Source organism: Epinephelus lanceolatus, chromosome 17, assembly GCF_041903045.1.
Source record: "Epinephelus lanceolatus isolate andai-2023 chromosome 17, ASM4190304v1, whole genome shotgun sequence".
Taxonomy (NCBI): Eukaryota; Metazoa; Chordata; class Actinopteri; order Perciformes; family Serranidae; genus Epinephelus; species Epinephelus lanceolatus.
The window spans coordinates 16,990,281-17,008,399 of record NC_135750.1 but is presented as its reverse complement, the minus strand read 5'-3'; the positions used below and the strand labels follow the sequence as shown (position 1 = coordinate 17,008,399).

Sequence of the window (18,119 nt, the reverse complement as noted above, 5' to 3'; positions counted from 1 at the left end):
GTTCACAGGAAAGCCCGTCCCTCCGATGTGATGTCATTGACACAAGCACCAGTAGGTTTTGCGCATAGATATACACATCCAAAATTAAATTACAAGATGTGGTTTTGCACAAGTCTTCAGAGGAAGCTAAAAATGGCTTCTTGTCGTTTTATGCTCTCTTATTAACCTGCAAAACTTTTAAAAAAAAAAAGTAACCTCATACATTTTAAGGCATTTTAAAATCACATTAGTGGTACTTTTCTGCAATAAGAAAACAAAGGCACATCAGGTCACATATGCATGTCTCATTTATTATCCCCCACTTTAAGAACCATATTCTCTGTGCTCGTCCAAGCAAGTCCTTGGTCTACTTTCAATCAAGTACACAAATCCAGATAAAAGCTGAGAAGCTCGAAGCTGTGCACTGGACTTTGTGCTTTCAGGGAGGTGTTGATGTTGCAATGGCCCACTCAGGGGAAGAAAGGGAAGGGTCACCCCATACAGTAAGAGTACATGAGTGTATATTTGTACTATGTTGGAGCTTGAAAGGTATAGGATCCTGACAATGTTGGTCCTCGCACTCTTAAAAAACTAGCGGCCCTCAGCCCCTGAGCCCTGCTGGTTTTCATCCCGGCCATCAAGTCAGGGTTAAACCTGGGGATGCCAGAAAGAAAGACTTAAAAAGCAATCATCTAGGAGCTGAGGGCGAGGATTACGAGTGAGGACCAACATTGAGAACTGCTGCTCTATACCACCACAACACTCAACTGAGACAAGCTTATACAGTAAGTGCTGTTTAAATGCTACCCCCCCTCCCTTGTCTACTATACATTCATTATATATTTCCTTATTATATTCCAGTACTCAAAGGAAACCATAATCCTAACAAATTTTTGTCATTTCTTTTAACATTGTGTGATTGTGTTACTCTGGGTGATTATTAAGTAACATTTTGAGTGCCAGTTCCTGACAAGTGATGCATTGGCATTACACATCAGGGCAAATGAAATGAGGCCAAAAACATGACATACAAACAGGACGTGTAAATAAAGCGGAGCTTGTTCACAAGGCAAAGCTTCTCCCACCACAACATGTCTTCATTTGTGAGTGCAACCTGCCGATGTTAAGACGTCCTCCATGCGCAGTGCAATTGTCTGTCCGTGCTGAATATAACAGTGTCTAGAATTGACCGGTCCATGCAAGGAGGGTGTCCTACATTCAGCACCCCCATTCAATCCACACCATGTTACTCAGTTGTCTTCAAACAGCCCGTGCCAGTCGTGCTCATTATGCCACCTGTGCCTTGCAGGAAGTATCAGTTACTAAGCAGATTCCCTCTGACTTTACATTTGTAATTCCAGTTTTTAAAAAAAAATAATAAAGCAAAGTCACAGCTGCAACCATGAGATACAGATCCGCTTAAGTCATCAGTGAAAGTAAGACAGGAAAACAGCTTCTGGAAGCAGTGAGGGATGTTTCAGGTAGACAAAACACATCATGGGAAAGGACACATATATCTGCAGGACTAACAAAAAAAAAAAACAGCTGGAAGTTGATTATTGCAAACACAATTCAGTTTGTCATCATTTTACCCCTCGAGAGAGATCTGTGAATGTGTGCAGATAGAAACTGCCCTGAGTGAAAGGCACTGTATACTGAAGCAAGGTCATGGTGTTTTCATCACATTATCCAGGTCCATACACGTAACATTGACCCAACTGGGTCAGAATACATGAGGTCTGCTGTCCGCTATGCCAAGACGGGAAGGTAATCGCTCGCTCTGTTCCCAAGGTTACAATTCACACACTACAGGGGGGTATCAGCCTTCCATTATGACTTTAATAGAGAACAAGTTAGTGAGAAGTGAGCTTGAAGTGGTTATATGATCACGGTCAGTAGTATTGGAGACAACCAGCACTGTGAAGTTGAAGTAGCAGCCAGGTTTTTATATGAAGAACAGACAGATGCAGTTTTTTTTAGTGGTAGCTCTCTGTGTTGCAGCAGCAGAAGGGAACCTTAAGCATCTGGTTAGTAAAGCTACAGTACATTGTGTTTGCCCTGTGAGCCCCGTACATCACACAAAAGCTGAGCCGAGTTTGGCTCAGGGTGGTCGAAGACGACTACTCAAGTGGCACAACATGACAGCATTGGTATAGCACAATAATAAAGAAATCTTAAATTTTGTTAAGTGCAGCAAAGCGCATACAATTTCAGTGTTAACCAAGAGGAACAAGACATTGACATTCTTGTCAATCAAATTAGATTAACTATTAATCTGACAAAATATATATATATATATATATATGTATATATAAAGCACCCATTATAGAAGTGGCAGAGTAAATTTTGTTTGAAATCTATACTTCATCATTTAAATAGGCAGCTGTATGATTAATTAAAGACTGTGGAACATGGAAAAAAAAAAAATCTAATAAAGTCCAAAATCAAATGAGAGAAATGTGCACAATACAGAAATTCTAGTTACATATATATCACTTTTTCAAATTCAAAAATAAAAGTTAACAACCATTTGCCTACTTATTTTTAAAAAAACTGTTTGAAGGCCGCAGAATATTCTCCCTTTGCTTTTCTTTCATGGTTTGTTAAAAAAAAGGCAAAAAATAGTGCAAGAGGTAATGCAAGAGTGGGTGCTCAAGAGATGGTGATGCAGATGTCAAAGAAAAACATACAGAAAGCATGAAGCTGGGCCTGTCTTTAAGGGAGCCAAACATCCACACTGAAGTACCCGGACTGACCCCATTCCAAAAACAAAAACTGAAAACGGATGACTTTTTCCCCCAGTGAAACACACCTATTAAGCCTGCAAAGCCTAGCATAGTTTCCCCTTAAAATGGAGATCAGCCTAAGACAAGAAACACTCACAGCGGGACACCACCTGTGCATGCCTTTCACTTTCAGGACTGGCACTTCTTTTGTCTATATTCGTCTATCTTTGATTGCTTGAGATGCCCACCTCTCAAGGTGCGTCACTTATTCGTGTCCCGTACACACCTTGTGGCATGTCTCTATGTGGTCTGTGAGCCACGAGCGTCCCCGTCTGGACTGAGGGCGGCTGGTCGGCCTTGCGTTAAAACACTTGGCAGATGACTGGCTTCACTCACTAAGTTCTCATATTCGCTACTGTCCTCGTCCTCATCGTCGTCGTCGTCCTCATCGTCATCATCATCTTCCTGCCCTGCAGCTTGTCTGTCTAACGAGTCAGAGCTCGACCCATCACCGTTGCCAAGGTACGGGGTGCTGGACGCGGTGACGGGTGTAGAGGTGGCGCTGAGGCCCAGGCCCAGCCCGAGACCCAGACCCATCCCCAGCGGGCCGGGGGTAGGGTGTCCTGGAGAGCCCACAGCTTGGGGCCGGGGCAGTAGAGCAGCACTGGTAGGTGGGGAAGAAGAGGAGAGCAGAGAGTCATCCTGGGACAAGGGGTCAGAATACGATGGTGGGTTAGGTGAGGTACTGGGCCGCTCTGGAGCTGAGGGTGTGTGGAAAGTTATCCTGGACAGAGGGGACGTCTCAGAAGGTTTTGTGTTCTCCTCTGGAGTGGGATGGGAGTCTGCATTTTGGGCCTCACGGAGCCCTGTCGGACAGAGAGAGATATAAGTGGTAAAAAGGGTACAGCATGTGGACACTTTTACAATGTGTTAGCACATACAGTGAGGAAATCAAGTTTGGCCGGTTGACTGATCAAATATTTAAAAAAGGCCTGAGGGTAAGGGATCAACTCAGAGCAACTGAAGCTTTTCTTATTTTTGCTGTTTTCTATTGATCTGAGGCTGGTTTATGTTTCAAACCAGCACACTTTTTAAATTAAATGACACAATTCCATTTCACAGAATCCAAAACAAGCACGTACGTCTCTCCTCTTCTGCCGTCTTGCGTTTCCTGAGAGCAATTTGCTGTTTGAGTTTGTTCACGTCCTCTTGAATTTTCTCCTTCACACGTTCACTTTGTTCTACCTCCCCACACACAGCCTGGAAACAAGACAAACAGGTGAAAAACTCACACAGAAAGCAAATACAAAGCCATTTAGCAAGCAATTTCACTACTTGTCTCAGCTATCCATTATCAGACTCACCTGCACTTTATCTTGAAGTGCACTGTAGACTTGGAATATTGTTCGGATATCCTTCATAACACCATCTTTGTCAAAGAATTCAGCCCTGGAATGATATTTACCAGTAAAGATATCCATTACATTATTTAAGACGTCATAAATCACACCACACAGTACAAGCTAACCCAGTTTCTTCACTGAGATCAAACGATTTAAAGGCATTCAAGCGGTAAAGGTATGTATGTAGAAGTTAAACTGTGGTCATTTTCTGTATCATAAATCAAACTAATTCTATTGGCTGTCACACAAAAACATCGGCTGAATGAGCTGAGATGATAATAGTGATCTTATTGGAGGGTGGATAGACGGGCCTAGCTTAGTCCCCTGCAGTCTGAATGACACCGACACACAGTATTCAACCTTTCTAAAACAGAAAGAGTGGGTCTAAGTTTAGATACAAAGACACAGAAATACAAGCAGAAGCATGTGTAACCTGTCACATACCAGCTTTCTACTGCAGGCAGCCACCCGCACATGTATACTTCTGACACACAGTGTCATGTGTAAACTAGGACTAGCACGCGCACACACACACACACACACACACACACACACACACACACACACACACAAATGCTGGATGTTCTGAGGCTGCACACTACCAAGGAGACACGATTAAATCCCTGCCGGCAGTTCACCACATCAAACATAAAAGCGATTGTGGAAGGAAAGCAACTCCCACGGATTAGCCCCGGCACGGAGGCGATGCACACGTTATGCCCTCAAGGTGAAGCTGCAGTATGCTGTCAGGTGAAAACAGGTGGCTGTTCAAACTCCACACACATCAGAGGAGACATATTCTAAACTCTTCCTGACCCCAGAATGGGAGCTAGCAGTAACACGGGTGCAGTGCAAAGAGAGAATCCAAACCTTACCCATGCTCTTTGATGACTTGGGTGTAGTTGAGTGAGGTGTTCGGCACTGAGGAAACTTTGTATTCCTGCTGGCTCGTGTTGCCAAGGTTTGGGATTGTGAGGGTGATCCTCTGGTTGTACCTACTGAGAGGAGATTAGCCAGCCAGTTAGCGCTGCTGAAGCATGGCATACTTGAAATGGCATGAAAAGATAAATCTCTCCACAGTTACCATTTCTGCATTTTGAATTTATAAAAAGTGTTAATAATGTCTTACTTTATATAAATATTAAATCCAGATGAATACATGTATATGCATCAAGTTTGTCATGTCTCATTTTCCGACCATAATACCTACATTTTAAAACAGAACATGTGCAAAAGTCGGAATGGACCATTCCAGTACCTCAGCTCAGGTTATCTACCAATATCCATTGCCAATGCAATACCAGTGCTCCCCTTTCCTGAATTTTAAATCTAAATACCTCACTTCATGCATCTCACTGAGATCATTTTTATGTGACGTAACTTTTGGACAGTGACTGAGTATTTGTAGCAAAACCTTTATGTTTTTAGTAATGATAAATAAACTGTATTCAATTGTGGGTCAGCCACGTAATAACTCCCACCCAATCCACTACATAAGGTTATTATCAGCCCTGATACTGATCAGATCAGACCATCCTGAAATAAACTTAGACATAGAATAAACAGGCAGCATGAGAGGTGCCTCTCTGGAAAGCAAAAGTCTAGACAAGAGTAAATATTTATTGATCAGGCAATAAAGACAGAAACAGCAACTGCGTGTGTTTGCTCATGCTGGTCAACATGCAGTTATTACCTGCGGTTAGGTCTGAAGAGCACATACTCCAGTGCGTGCGTGGAGCTGTTGGCGGTGGAGATGAAGCTGAAAAGAAGGAAGACGAGGTCGGGCACACCAAGCAGCTGAGTGAGCTGTTTGTGGATGATCTGTTCCCTGAACGACATCTGCTGCTGCGTGTTCCTCCGGAACCGGTACCAACCAATGACGTTCTGCACGGCCGAAGAAACAGCTCTTTTAAAATGCGTTTAATCCAGTTAGGTCTCATGAATCAAACCCCATTTAGGATGAAGCAAAAATCAAACACAAAACTGAGACTAATAATTATGAAACCTGTACAGCTGCTTATTTAAAATACTTTGAATAGAAAAGGCAGCATAATTTATTTCAATACAACTGTACATGTAGTATAATATATTTGTTGAAATCAGGACTTTCCACACAGCTAAATTCAATTTATATTTTGATATACAACAATCAATCACGCTCTTAATAGTTTGCAATCACTTGTTAGATTATGATACAACTTAAATCAAAAATCTGAAAAAATTAAATTCATGCCCGATTTCAGATTCATGTTAGTGTAGCCTCGGTTTAACAGTATCTCTGACATTCAGCAGGACATCAGCCACAGTGTATGTTGAAATGACGATTCACTCACTTTCCGCCTATCTTTAAGAATGCTGTTGAGATTTTCTTCTTTGACTTTGCCTGCGTAGTCATAAAAGCTGATGAAAGGGAGAACAAACAAACACGTAAGTTGAGACTGATTCATCATGTTCCTACTCCTCCGCTGCCTTGGCCTACTTCCCTTACCCAGTCCTGTCTGATGGGGCCATCTACTGTCCAATGTCAAATTAATTCAGCCTGTGCCAAAATGGATGTAAGGTAAGTGATGTTTCCATTTAAACTGTCAGGGACAAAACAACAATACGTGCTCAGAGCTCTCGGCTCTCTACGTGCATTAGGTAACAACAGCTCCTATAAAATGCAACTACTTAACCTTGTTATGCATGTGTTACAGCAAAGTTTTGTCATGTTTTCCAAAATTAAATGAACATGGCCGGCTGTTGGCTGACCGTTTTTGTCCCCCTCCAGCAGTGTATGTTCAACAACTCTACATGAATGGATAACTGATGGTCGAGAGTAACAAGCTCATATCTTACCTAAATAACTGTGCACAAGGATCATGGTTATGGATTTCTGTTGGAAACAAACAGTGACAGATGTTTCAGTTAAATACCATCATAGGTGCAATTCTTTAAAAGCTGTCATTCACATAGGTATCTTTATCATTTTCCTAAAGGCACCTGCAATTTGTATGGCCAAAAAATTTATGTTTTGACCGTTAAAGCGACACAAACAGTGAACCTGAACTCACAAAACAGTAACGCTTCTGTTACTGATTGTTATATTGGCTTTTAGTTTTAGTTGTCTTAGTATACAACACAAAAACACGTACCAAGCACACTCATATTTCAACCACTTTAAACAGAGCTCATTAGCATAAATCTGTGCACTTCTGTGACTAAAACAGAAGGATAAGAGCCCAGCAAAAAGCTGCTTATTGGCATAATTTCTTTCCCAGTTACATATTCACATTCAGATGCATCCAAACATGCTTCTCCTAATAGGACTGAGGGGGCAGAGGATAGATTCAGGAAAGAGTAAAACCATGTAATCAACACAACTGCAAAACTGTATGATCCATCGTTAATATTTTAAACATATGGCCATATTTTCAGATGAACATGTTATACTGATTCCAGTGGCTCTCCTGTCTTTAAGCTGACCAAGAATCACTCAAACTGAGTGTGGCCCCTTCTTTAAATGTCCCGTTGTCATCAGTCTGCTTGACTGATACTGAAAAATGTGCTGTGTAACAACTGTATTTGTAAAGCACAAGTGTTATTAATAACCTTAACAATGGCTCTGGTGTTTTCAAGTGTCCCGAGCACTGTACCAGGACCTTGACACTGAAGCACCTAAATAGAATCAGCCATCATTGTTACTATTATCATTATTTTACACCTGTGCTTTTCCCACTATGATATATCAAAATGTCTTCTGGGAAAAAGACCAACGCAGTTGTGATCCTATGGACTTCTTTACCGCCTCTTCAGGCTTCTGTCACAGACTGGCATCGATCAGTTACTTACTGCTCAACACACCACAATGTTATTGGTTTTGTTTCAGGTCTTACCTACTACCTGGAGCAATTCTGCACTGCTGATCTGTGTGTCACTGATGCTCACAGTCTCTTCTTGCCTTACATCTCCTAATAGGAAGCCCTCCTGTGCAAATACATTTGGACAAAACTATGGTTAGGGCACGTTAAGTCAAATTATTTATCAAGGAAAAATGCCAAACACACTCTGGTAACAACTTCTCAAATGAGAGTATTTGCTGTAGTCAGATATATATTGAAAATCTTTGAGCTTTGTTGCTGTTGATTAAACAAAACATTAGCTTTAAAGACGTGGTGTTGGGCTCTGAGAAATTGTGATAGACATTTTCACTATTTTTGGATATTTATATGCTAAATAATGTGTTGATTAATTTAAAAAATACTGGATTTCCTTTTTAAAAAATATAAATTGCTGCCTAAGAGTAATGTGATCTACTATATAGAATAAAGGCTAGCCAAATGAATAACATTTTCATGAAATGCACATGAGACAATACTATCAGAAGCACTGGATCATAATCAAGGCATTCTTCCAAATCTACTTTTTATTCTGAGAGTAAATTAAGTTGTTTATTCCTTACAAGACGTGGCAGGTGGTGCTAAACGACAGCGCTGCCATTACTCTCCATGCATGTCAGGAATGCAAGCAAACTTGTAAACAGCAACTATCCACCTGTCCAGGCCGACTTTAAAAGTCTCGACAAGAGGAACAGGGACGTAAACAGTGCTGACGTTAGCTTCGTTTGCTCTTAACATTTGTATTTCTTTCCAAACCCTAACCACAAAGCATTTCTCGTCGACTGCGTTTCTAAAGCCCAATAAAAAAGAAAAATACTCATACACGTCAGTTACTTTGTGAAACGCTATTGACTTAAATGCCAGTAAGATTAGCTAAGTGGCTAACGAGCTAATCTAGCATTGCAGACACGACAAAAACAAAATGATTTAATGTAACCTAGATAAGAAAATCACTGCGTTAGGTTCATATTTTTTATGGCCCACTAAACCGATATCAGGTAACAGATGGAGGTGACTGTAGTCATTTGCGACACCAGTACACGGAAGTCACTTGACTTGGCAGCTTAGCTAACATGCTAGGTAGCTAACTACAGAGTATTTCCTGGAACTCAAACTTTCCCAACAGGTATTTCTCATATTGATACAGCACATAATCGTATATATGATTTGTTATATATAGTGTTACAACTGGATATTTAACACATATGCAGCTGTAACACATGAGGTCATCTTAAAATCACCAGTCATGTCTTCATGTTGCTGTAGCTGCACAGTCTGGTTGAGCCATACCTGCCGGTAAATAGACGGAACCAATACTAGCTAGCCAGCAACAGGATGATGACACTGGAAAACAACACAAACTAATGGCGTTGGTGAACGATTACACACATCGCCGAGCCACGCACGCTATAGCAACCATTGCCTAATAGTTTGTCAACATAACTGTGAATACTTACATGATCTGAGTTGCTGTTCGCGCTGTGATAACACACAGAACTAAAAGTATAACCTGAAATGGATGCCGCCATGATGGAAACATCCCTATCAATCCCGATGCCCCCTGCGGTTGCAAGCACGCGCCTCAGGCGCAACGTCTTCTGGGAACTGTAGGCGACGACTTGACAGCCTCCTCTCCAGCATGGACGTACCCACAGACTGCGTGGACGTGGAAAGTGGAAATACGTCGGACCAAGAGGACGACAGAAGCTCTGATAACGATTTTGGACCTTCAAAACTCGGAACTAAAGAACAGTAAGTAGTCTTTTGAACCTGTACTGGCGTTATGGCTGGTTATTATCGTTAGGCTACATGCTAATTAGCTACAAGATAAAACGACTATGCTATATTAACTGACATAACCAGAGCCACCACTTATTTGTGCACTTTATCCACATTGCAGTTCCACAATAAGTGTTTCATTAATTACTGACAAGTCCAGCATGTTGTGTTGAAAGCAAGAAGGAAGCTGAATTGTTTACAAGACAACAAGAGCTGTTAGCTTAGCTTTAAATAGAGAAATATGTAGCTCCCTTCTGTTTAGAGAAGATATAGTGTCACCTTAGTTTCCCTGTAACGATTAAACACTTTTTAATGGTGACGTAAGTTTATAAACTATAAGTCAGGCTATTTGTTGTTTGTTGTATGTTTTCAATATAGCAATGTGTCATTCGTGTTTGTATCCTTATATAACTAATTGTCAGTGATTGTCCTTTTCTGCAGTTGGGAAAATGCATACCAGAAAGAACTTGAGACGTTCAAAGACATTGGGGATGTTGGTGAGATATGGTAATCATTCATTTATAGTCATTGCAAGAACTAACAACATTTCCACTGGTTATTACAGTATTAGGATTTGTCATGCTAAAATGTGATGATTCCTAAAAAGAAATTTGCTTAATGTAGTATTATTAGTGTCTGTCATTAGTCTGGCTCATTACTAAAGTCTGTGTGTTTCTGTTTTCTTGTTAGGTTTGGTGAGGAGAGCATGAACCGCGTGCTGCGATGGATGGACAATGCTAAGATCCCAGAAAATGCTGCCATCCTTGACATCGGCACTGGAAATGGAGCCTTCTTAGTTGAACTGGTGTGAGAACAGAGTAAAAATACATTGTTTTGACACTATTATGATTTTTATTTCATGTGCACTTAATTTGAGTGTCATTAAAGAGTCAGGTCACCAAAATCAGAACAAATCACAAGTCACAAGACGAAGCTTTCGATTTACTGGTCCATCTACATCCAAACCCTCACCTACAGTCATGAGCTTTGGGTAGTGACCGAAGGAATGAGATCGCAGATAAAAGCGGCCAAAATGTATTCCTCCGTGGGGTGGCAGGGCTCAACCTCAGAGATAGGGTAAGGAGCTCAGACATCCTGAGGGAGTCAGAGTAGGGCCGCTGCTCCTTCCCATCGAAAAGGGGTCAGTTGAGGTGGGTCAGGCATCTGGTCAGGATGCCTCCTGGGCACCTCCCATATGAGGTGATCCAGGCACATCCCGCTGGTAGGAATCTCCGAGTTAGACCCAGGACATGCTGGAGGGATTGCATATCTCATCTGGCCTGGGAACGCCTTGGGGTCCTCCAGGAGGAGCTGGAAAGCTTTGCTAGGGTGAGGGACGTCTGGAATACTTTGCCTGGCCTGCTGCCCCCGCAACCCGGCCTCAGAGAAGCGGATAAAATTGGATGGATGGATGGATGGATGGATGGATTCATTTCCAAATACTATCTGCATGACTAAATACCTCTAGGAATTGAGTGGAAAATATGTTTGTGACCTGAGACTTTAATCAATAGTTTGTAAATGACTGTTGGGTTTACTGTGATTGTTAACAAACTGCTTTTCTCAGACATTTCTATAACAGATGATAACCTTTGTTTTTTTGGTTATTGTTTTTTTGTCAAGGCGAAAGAGGGATACATGAATCTGACTGGTATAGATTATTCTCCAGCGTCTATAGAGTTGTCCAGAAATGTTCTGCAGATGGAGGATGTGACGGGTGTCACTTTAAAGGTGGGTTCATCTTTGTTTGTCATTGAAACTATAGCACACATTTAACTTAGAATAGAGTCCCAACACATTTAGCTACCACAGGGACTGCAGTCTGTTCAAGGTCACATGATTATTGAAATAAAAAGTAAGCAGCAGTTAGGTAATGCAAATTGATACCAGACATACTTTTGTATTGGGATTTGAAAGGTTTGTGGGTTTTGCAGTAAATAAGACTGTTGGGAATCAACATTTTCTGCAAAAATTAAATTCACGTCACTTGAGCACTGCAGAGTTATATTTTAGTGTATGTAGTGGATCTTTATGCTGTGCACAAATCAGCCATTGATACAACATTAATCCCCTTTATTTCTAAATGTCAGTGATACAATATAGCTTTCAGCATACTGTGAGCCAGCCTGGGAAGGTCAGAGGAAACTCTCCTGTGTTTACCATGTGGGAGAGTTGGATAGCAAGAAGGCCCTGAAACTGATGGAAGTCTGCCCACCATTCAGATTATACCACCTCAAATGAAGTGGCAGGATTTAACACATCTTTTAACATATACACGCTAGAAAAACAAGTTATGAATGCTGGCGTGGCTATAAGGGATGTGACGAGTGAGTTTTCCTCTCCTGTACGCATAATAGACTTACAGGTATGTTATATGCATCACACGCCTATGATGGTGTGTGCTTAGCTTGGACAGAAAGCTCTCTACTGAAGTCAATATTGACCTTAGCTGGAGAGGGGGAGCACAGTGTTTGTATGAGTGTGTGTGTGTGTATGTGAGAGAGAGAAATGGTATTTTGGTATTTCTTTAATACAGCAAAATGCCAAAATAATTTATGTGAATGTGCTCGTGTGTATGTGTGTGTGTGTGTGTGTGCATGTGCAGCCTTTAATGGAGTTTGAGGGAGTGTGAGGAGTTTCAGCCACATGATAAAAAAAAAGGCTTCTTCAACAGGTTTTACCTCAAAGGTCATTCTTAGTCTCAAATCTATGTCAAGCCCCGTCTCCATGTACATAAGTCATCGTCTACTGCTGCTGTGACACATCACCTTCACACATTCCTTCATCGTCTTCCCAGTTTTTTCCATTTTACAGGCTCATACTCAAATTTAACTCCCGGCAGTTGCAGCAATATAGGCATTTTTGTCTCTAGTGAATCACTGTTGATCATCTGGCATAAATCAGACATTTTGTGACCCATGGTTTGTGAGTATGTGGCTCTGGAGCTCTCTCCAGAGATCTGGTGTTCTGCCCTCTGTCCAGATAAAGGGCTCCTTTCACTGGCGGTATGGTAGGTCAGCAACCTTCGCAGAATTAACCGCTGTCCTGTCAGCAGTTGGGATTTAGTTTTAAAGTTAACCAGTGAGGTGTAACACATTTAATCTTGCTGGATGCTGAAAGATGTCTTCTTTAAGTAACGATATCGTTCACCCTGCATCTAAAGAGCCAGACTTTTCCTTAACTTCTTACTTTTTCTTTCTTTTAGGAGATGGATTTCTTAAACTGTCGAGGGGAGCTAAAGGGTTTTGATCTCTGCATCGACAAAGGAACATTTGATGCAATAAGCTTAAACCCAGACAACTCTAAGGAGGGCAAAAAACTCTACGTCCAAACTCTAAAAGACGCTCTGAAGGACCAAGGATTCTTCTCTATCACCTCCTGCAACTGGACAAAAGAGCAGCTGCTAGAGCGATTCAGTGAAGGTGAGGGGAAACACTGAAGTTAATTATTGCACATCTGATAATTAGGGTTGCATTATTAACATATTATTGAAAACACATTATGGCCAAATTGCAGGAGCTGAATTTTTTTGATAAAGGTGAACTGTGTCACAACATACCATCATACATGAAGCATCGTGGTTCTACTAAGAGGCCTACAGATCATACTCCAGACATCAGGAAATATGCGTGCTTGGTACACACATCATTGTCTGTTTTTTCTGGAAAATGAAATGCAGAAATTACAATTCCCACTAAAATTACGACCCATTGCAATCACAATATGTTAAAATAATCCCAATACAATTGTTTTTGCATATCATGCAGTCCTACTCATAATTTATTTCGATAGATTCTGTTGAATATTGTAAATATTTTTATTAGAGAGCGCTTAAGTTTCATACTCTTTACTGTTATCCAACAATTAAATTGTAACTGTGATTCTAGTCGAATGCACAATGTGTGTAACTTTTACTACCGTCCATCATTGCTCAGGACTGTCTTATTTGGCTGTGCAGCTCTCCAACAGTCCTCCACGGCTGCTTGACTCTCCACAAACCAACACAGTCAGACAGGCAGTTCTCTATAAACCCGACCTTTGATCAAACATGTAAACTAGGATTATGTCGAGTCATTCCTTATGCATTAGATTACCTTCCTATTGCTCAAACAATTTCCAGTTTATTATTTTCTGGCTGCCCGCAGTAGTTTATTCATCTTTTAAAGTATTGCAACAGGTCTTAGGCAATATGCTATATTAAGAAATACACATTATTGGTGTTGGCATGTTCCTCAGTATTGTTCGAAAGAGCCACACACTTTGCAAGCATTTGACTCAAGAGAAGAGGTTTTGGATGAGGCTTTGGTCAGAGTCAGTCTTAAAGCAGATGATGAGAACGACAGCTACAGGCTCTACATTACAATGAATTAAGACGCCGGTAAATATGTATATAAATAGACCTAAATGGCTGCTGTTCTGGTTAATGTTCATACCTGAGTTTAGAAGTAATGCAGCACATAAAATAGTCCCTTCCTCAGGAAATCGATTGTATATTCTTGTGCCACAGTACAATGTGGTTATCCACTTTGCAGTTGTCACCAAATAGGTAAAAATGAATAGCTGCCTGGAGGAGAAAACACATTGAAAATATAAAAATGTAACATGTTTGCTTGTCACGTTAAAGGTTCCCTGTGGAGTTTTTGACCTGTAGTAGCACTACGGAGCTGTTTGTCAGTGAGTGGGTCGTCGTGTGTTTATCTCCTGCATGTGCATGAGGGTGGAGTGATAGATAGTCTTGCCAATGGTTTCACACGATCCAACTAATTTACAGGTGGTGGTAATGTGCCAAGATGTGTTGCAATGCGCCAACATAGAGAGGAGAGAAGAAGACTGCTAAGTAACAAAACAGTACTGGATTCAAATAATTGGTTTTGCTAATATTTTATGAGGTGGGAAGTACATTCAACATGTTGTTAGAGCTCAAGGATACACACAGTGTTTTTTGTTGTGTAACACTGAATGTAAACATAATGTGTTTGTTCACATGAAAACTCCACAGGGCATCTTTAAGTGGATTCGTGCAGTGTCGTAAATGTGTTAAAACAATGGGAAAACATGTTTCGTTTTGTTGTCTGACCCTCAGTCAAAACACAGACACCGCTCTACAACCGTGACAGTTACCTGGCAGGTTGTTAAGCTGCAGGCAACAACAGCCTTGTAAAGTCAGAATTTCGGCAAGCTTCCACGAGCTGTCACTCTTCTCAGTGTAGTCACTCTGGAGAGCCTGCAGGGGGCCGAAGGGCCATGAGATCTCATCTGTCACGCTGACAGCCCGTCTTTACTAGGCCCCAGGAAGCACCACAGATGGTGGATGGATAGTTCTTGACTCCCAGTTCTCCTCCTCACCCTGCTGTAGCCATAGTCGACAAGAAAAGATTCTAGGCATCTGTGTTCAAGGCACCATGTTGATGTTTTGGCAGTGTTTTCTGACCTGCACATTTTTTTCTGTGTTGCCTCACAGGATTTGAGTTTGTGCAGGAGCTGCCTACACCAAGTTTCCAGTTTGGGGGCAAGACGGGAAACAGTGTGGCAGCACTCATCTTCAAGCGAGTACATTGAACCACAGGCCTGAGAGGATACTTGTTTTGTTTTTGTGCCACAGTTTTTTCTGTTTATCACAGGAAATCATTAAACCCGTGCAGACTTTTTTATACAATACCTCATCAGATAGTATTTTTTTTTTGTATTAAAAAAAAAAAGCTGTGTAATGAAGCAGACATGCAGTTTAACTGACTGACAGTTATCTTGAAATAAATAATTTTTGTTTTGTTGCTGTTGTATTAACTTTGCATTGATCCAAAGTGCTTACTTTGGGCACTTTTGTATGAAATTGATTGTAAATATTTGTGATTCATTTACAGAGACAATTAACAAGATTATTTAATGCAGTTTCAGTTTCATGGTTGCTTTAAAAACGGTGCTTCGTGCTAAAACATACCGAGCAGTATCTTCTGCGGTATTCCAGAAAAAGTACTTAAGTAATTTTTTTTTATCACAGTAGCTTTTAAAATTGTTTTGATGCATACACAGGAATATCTGTTAACTCATGACTTTTCTGTAGATTACAAAACAAAGCCTTAATCTGTTGCGGAAGATAATTGCTGAATAACCTGTGTGTCTGCTGCTTTTACCTCTGAATAACATCTTCTCTTTTGTATATGAACTCCTCACATTTTTGTACCCACAGTACTTACTTGACTGTAATATTACTTTCCTGTGGCAACTTTTAATAATAGTTCAGCTGGACATTTATTTACTGTTTGATTTGATTAGCTACCATACACCTAGAGGTTAAAATGTATTTCATATTCTTTCTATAAAAGGGCTAGAAGATATACACAATAATTTGTACTGAATATGTTTTCCCTTTATTCCATAAATCATCTGATAGGTCCCCAAATTACTTCTCAAGGACCCCGTTGAGAGTCCTGACCCACAGTGTGAAAACCACTGTCCTGTCTGACCAGGTAGTTAATTGCATCATGTGAAAAATAGCCCGTACCTAATTGGCTAAACTGGAAACCAGCAGAGCCTGGGGTCCCTGGGACCATGATTAAGAACTTCTGACATAATGAATAAACAAGAGGCCGTGTCGTCTGTGGAAGAGAAGCCTGTCTGCCATTTCCTTTCTCAATGGCATCATTAATAACTGTCAAACTCAGTCCTAATTGCAAGCCGAGCCAGGGGTCCAATGGGAGCCGGCGATGTTGGGGCACGCTGTTGAGTAAACACATGGAAGCTTTACAAGAATTACAGCCTGGAATTTTACAAGGCTCTGTATATCCTGCCTGGATGTGCATGTTATGCCCACGTTTACAGCTCTCACAGAAATTTTCTCATGAAGTGAAATGTTCATTAAATATCCCCTCCTTTACTTTTGTCAACATTCACTCACACTGTCTTTAAAACATCTTGTTAGGCAGGTCTTTGAGTGTTTTTAGTGTCAATAGATTTTAATATGTACTGAAGTTACCCTGTTGAATATTCTGCAGCCTACTCATTTCCCTTGCACAGGTGATGTTGCTAAGGAACAGACAACACCACAATCCTGTTTGCCTAAGTAAAGTCATGCGTTATTTGGTCAGTTTTTCCATGGAGCATCATTCCTAACACAGGATTGCACTGAATCAGAATCACACGAGGAATCTGCTTTGGTATTTTGGTGCATAATGGCGACAATAAACCGAGAGAAAAGAAAAGTTCTCACAGTTAAATTATCATTCAGACAAATCACTTATCTATGTTAATCTTTACTGCTGGGGAAGTTTCTTGAACTCACTGTGCTCATGATATGGTGACAGTTATGTTACTTGTGTGTATGTTCGTTATTTTGAAACTGGGTCTATCTTGTCTCTGACACATGCCCCACTATAGACTGTGGCTTCAGGAAGTAAAACTGTCTTGTTATAAGGGCCTATTTTAATCAAAGGGGAAGTTGAAGCCATTTCTTTATGTCATCTCAAGAAGTATTCTCTTACCATCCACCATGAAGTGAAATAAAACATCAAACTGTGGATCTTGCCGGGCTGGACTGAGCTGCACGGTACATTTACCACCGTCAGCACTTTCATGGCTTTGGGGTTGGCACACGTGTCCGAAGCTACACTTTTATTCCACTCATAATATTAACCTATAAGGGTTTCAGACTCCATGCCATAGCCCACTGGCTGCCCCACCAGCATGAATACCACGCTTTCATTTTAATCTCTCAAGTGTGATACTGCAAATATTTATGTTTTCTCACTCCATCTCCCTGGAAACACGTTTGAAGTCTCTCCCTAATAGGATTTTCGTGGATTGATTGAATTACTCCACCGTGTAGCAGTGAAGTTTTCCATCGCAGGAGATGCCAATGTGGAAGTGGGAAAGATTCCGCTTTCAAGGCATGGCAGACTTTTTCACACTCTGTCTTTTGATGAATGACCACCTTGGCTATATAACAATGTGATATATTAAATCCGGTGAGACTTTGAAGCCACTTTTATCGACTTTTTTACTTTTTTTGACGCATGTCTGGCTCATTTTTTTAGGTTTGTTGCGGCTATAACAGACACGAAAGCGACCAAGAGGCATAGTAGCAACTTTTTGGGTTGGTTAAGTTGTATAAATGTAACGTTCTTTGTAGTTTTCACACGTCAACAATGGTTTGCTTCATTAACATCAATGAAAAGTATAGTAGTAGAAAGTAGCACATGAGAATTGTAAATGCCTGAGGGAGGACTGGAGCGGAACGTACCAACTTGGAAGGGGTGACGGGGGTTTGTGTAAAACAAAAATTGAGCTCGTCTGTTATCACACACTAAAAAGTTTTGTTGCTTTCAATAAAAAGTTAATCTTTAAGACTTAAAGTGTGC

At 40.9% G+C, this 18,119-nt stretch overlaps 2 protein-coding genes across 2 annotated transcripts; one reads left to right on the top strand and one right to left on the bottom strand.

Moving 5' to 3' along the window:
• Positions 1 to 271: 271 nt before the first annotated feature.
• abraxas2 (abraxas 2, BRISC complex subunit) lies at positions 272 to 9,572 on the bottom strand. The gene is made up of 9 exons (XM_033613202.2): positions 9,444 to 9,572; positions 7,984 to 8,074; positions 6,947 to 6,983; positions 6,442 to 6,508; positions 5,802 to 5,992; positions 4,984 to 5,106; positions 4,070 to 4,154; positions 3,848 to 3,965; positions 272 to 3,571 (listed from the first exon to the last, which is right to left on the bottom strand). The coding sequence occupies exons 1-9, from the start codon at positions 9,513 to 9,515 to the stop codon at positions 3,006 to 3,008; spliced, it is 1,350 nt and encodes a 449-aa protein (XP_033469093.1). The 5' UTR covers positions 9,516 to 9,572; the 3' UTR covers positions 272 to 3,005.
• A 7-nt stretch (positions 9,573 to 9,579) lies between these two features.
• On the top strand, positions 9,580 to 16,639 carry eef1akmt2 (EEF1A lysine methyltransferase 2). Its single transcript, XM_033612864.2, has 6 exons — positions 9,580 to 9,738; positions 10,207 to 10,272; positions 10,456 to 10,570; positions 11,389 to 11,496; positions 12,971 to 13,187; positions 15,227 to 16,639. The coding sequence occupies exons 1-6, from the start codon at positions 9,626 to 9,628 to the stop codon at positions 15,322 to 15,324; spliced, it is 717 nt and encodes a 238-aa protein (XP_033468755.2). The 5' UTR covers positions 9,580 to 9,625; the 3' UTR covers positions 15,325 to 16,639.
• Positions 16,640 to 18,119: the final 1,480 nt, after the last annotated feature.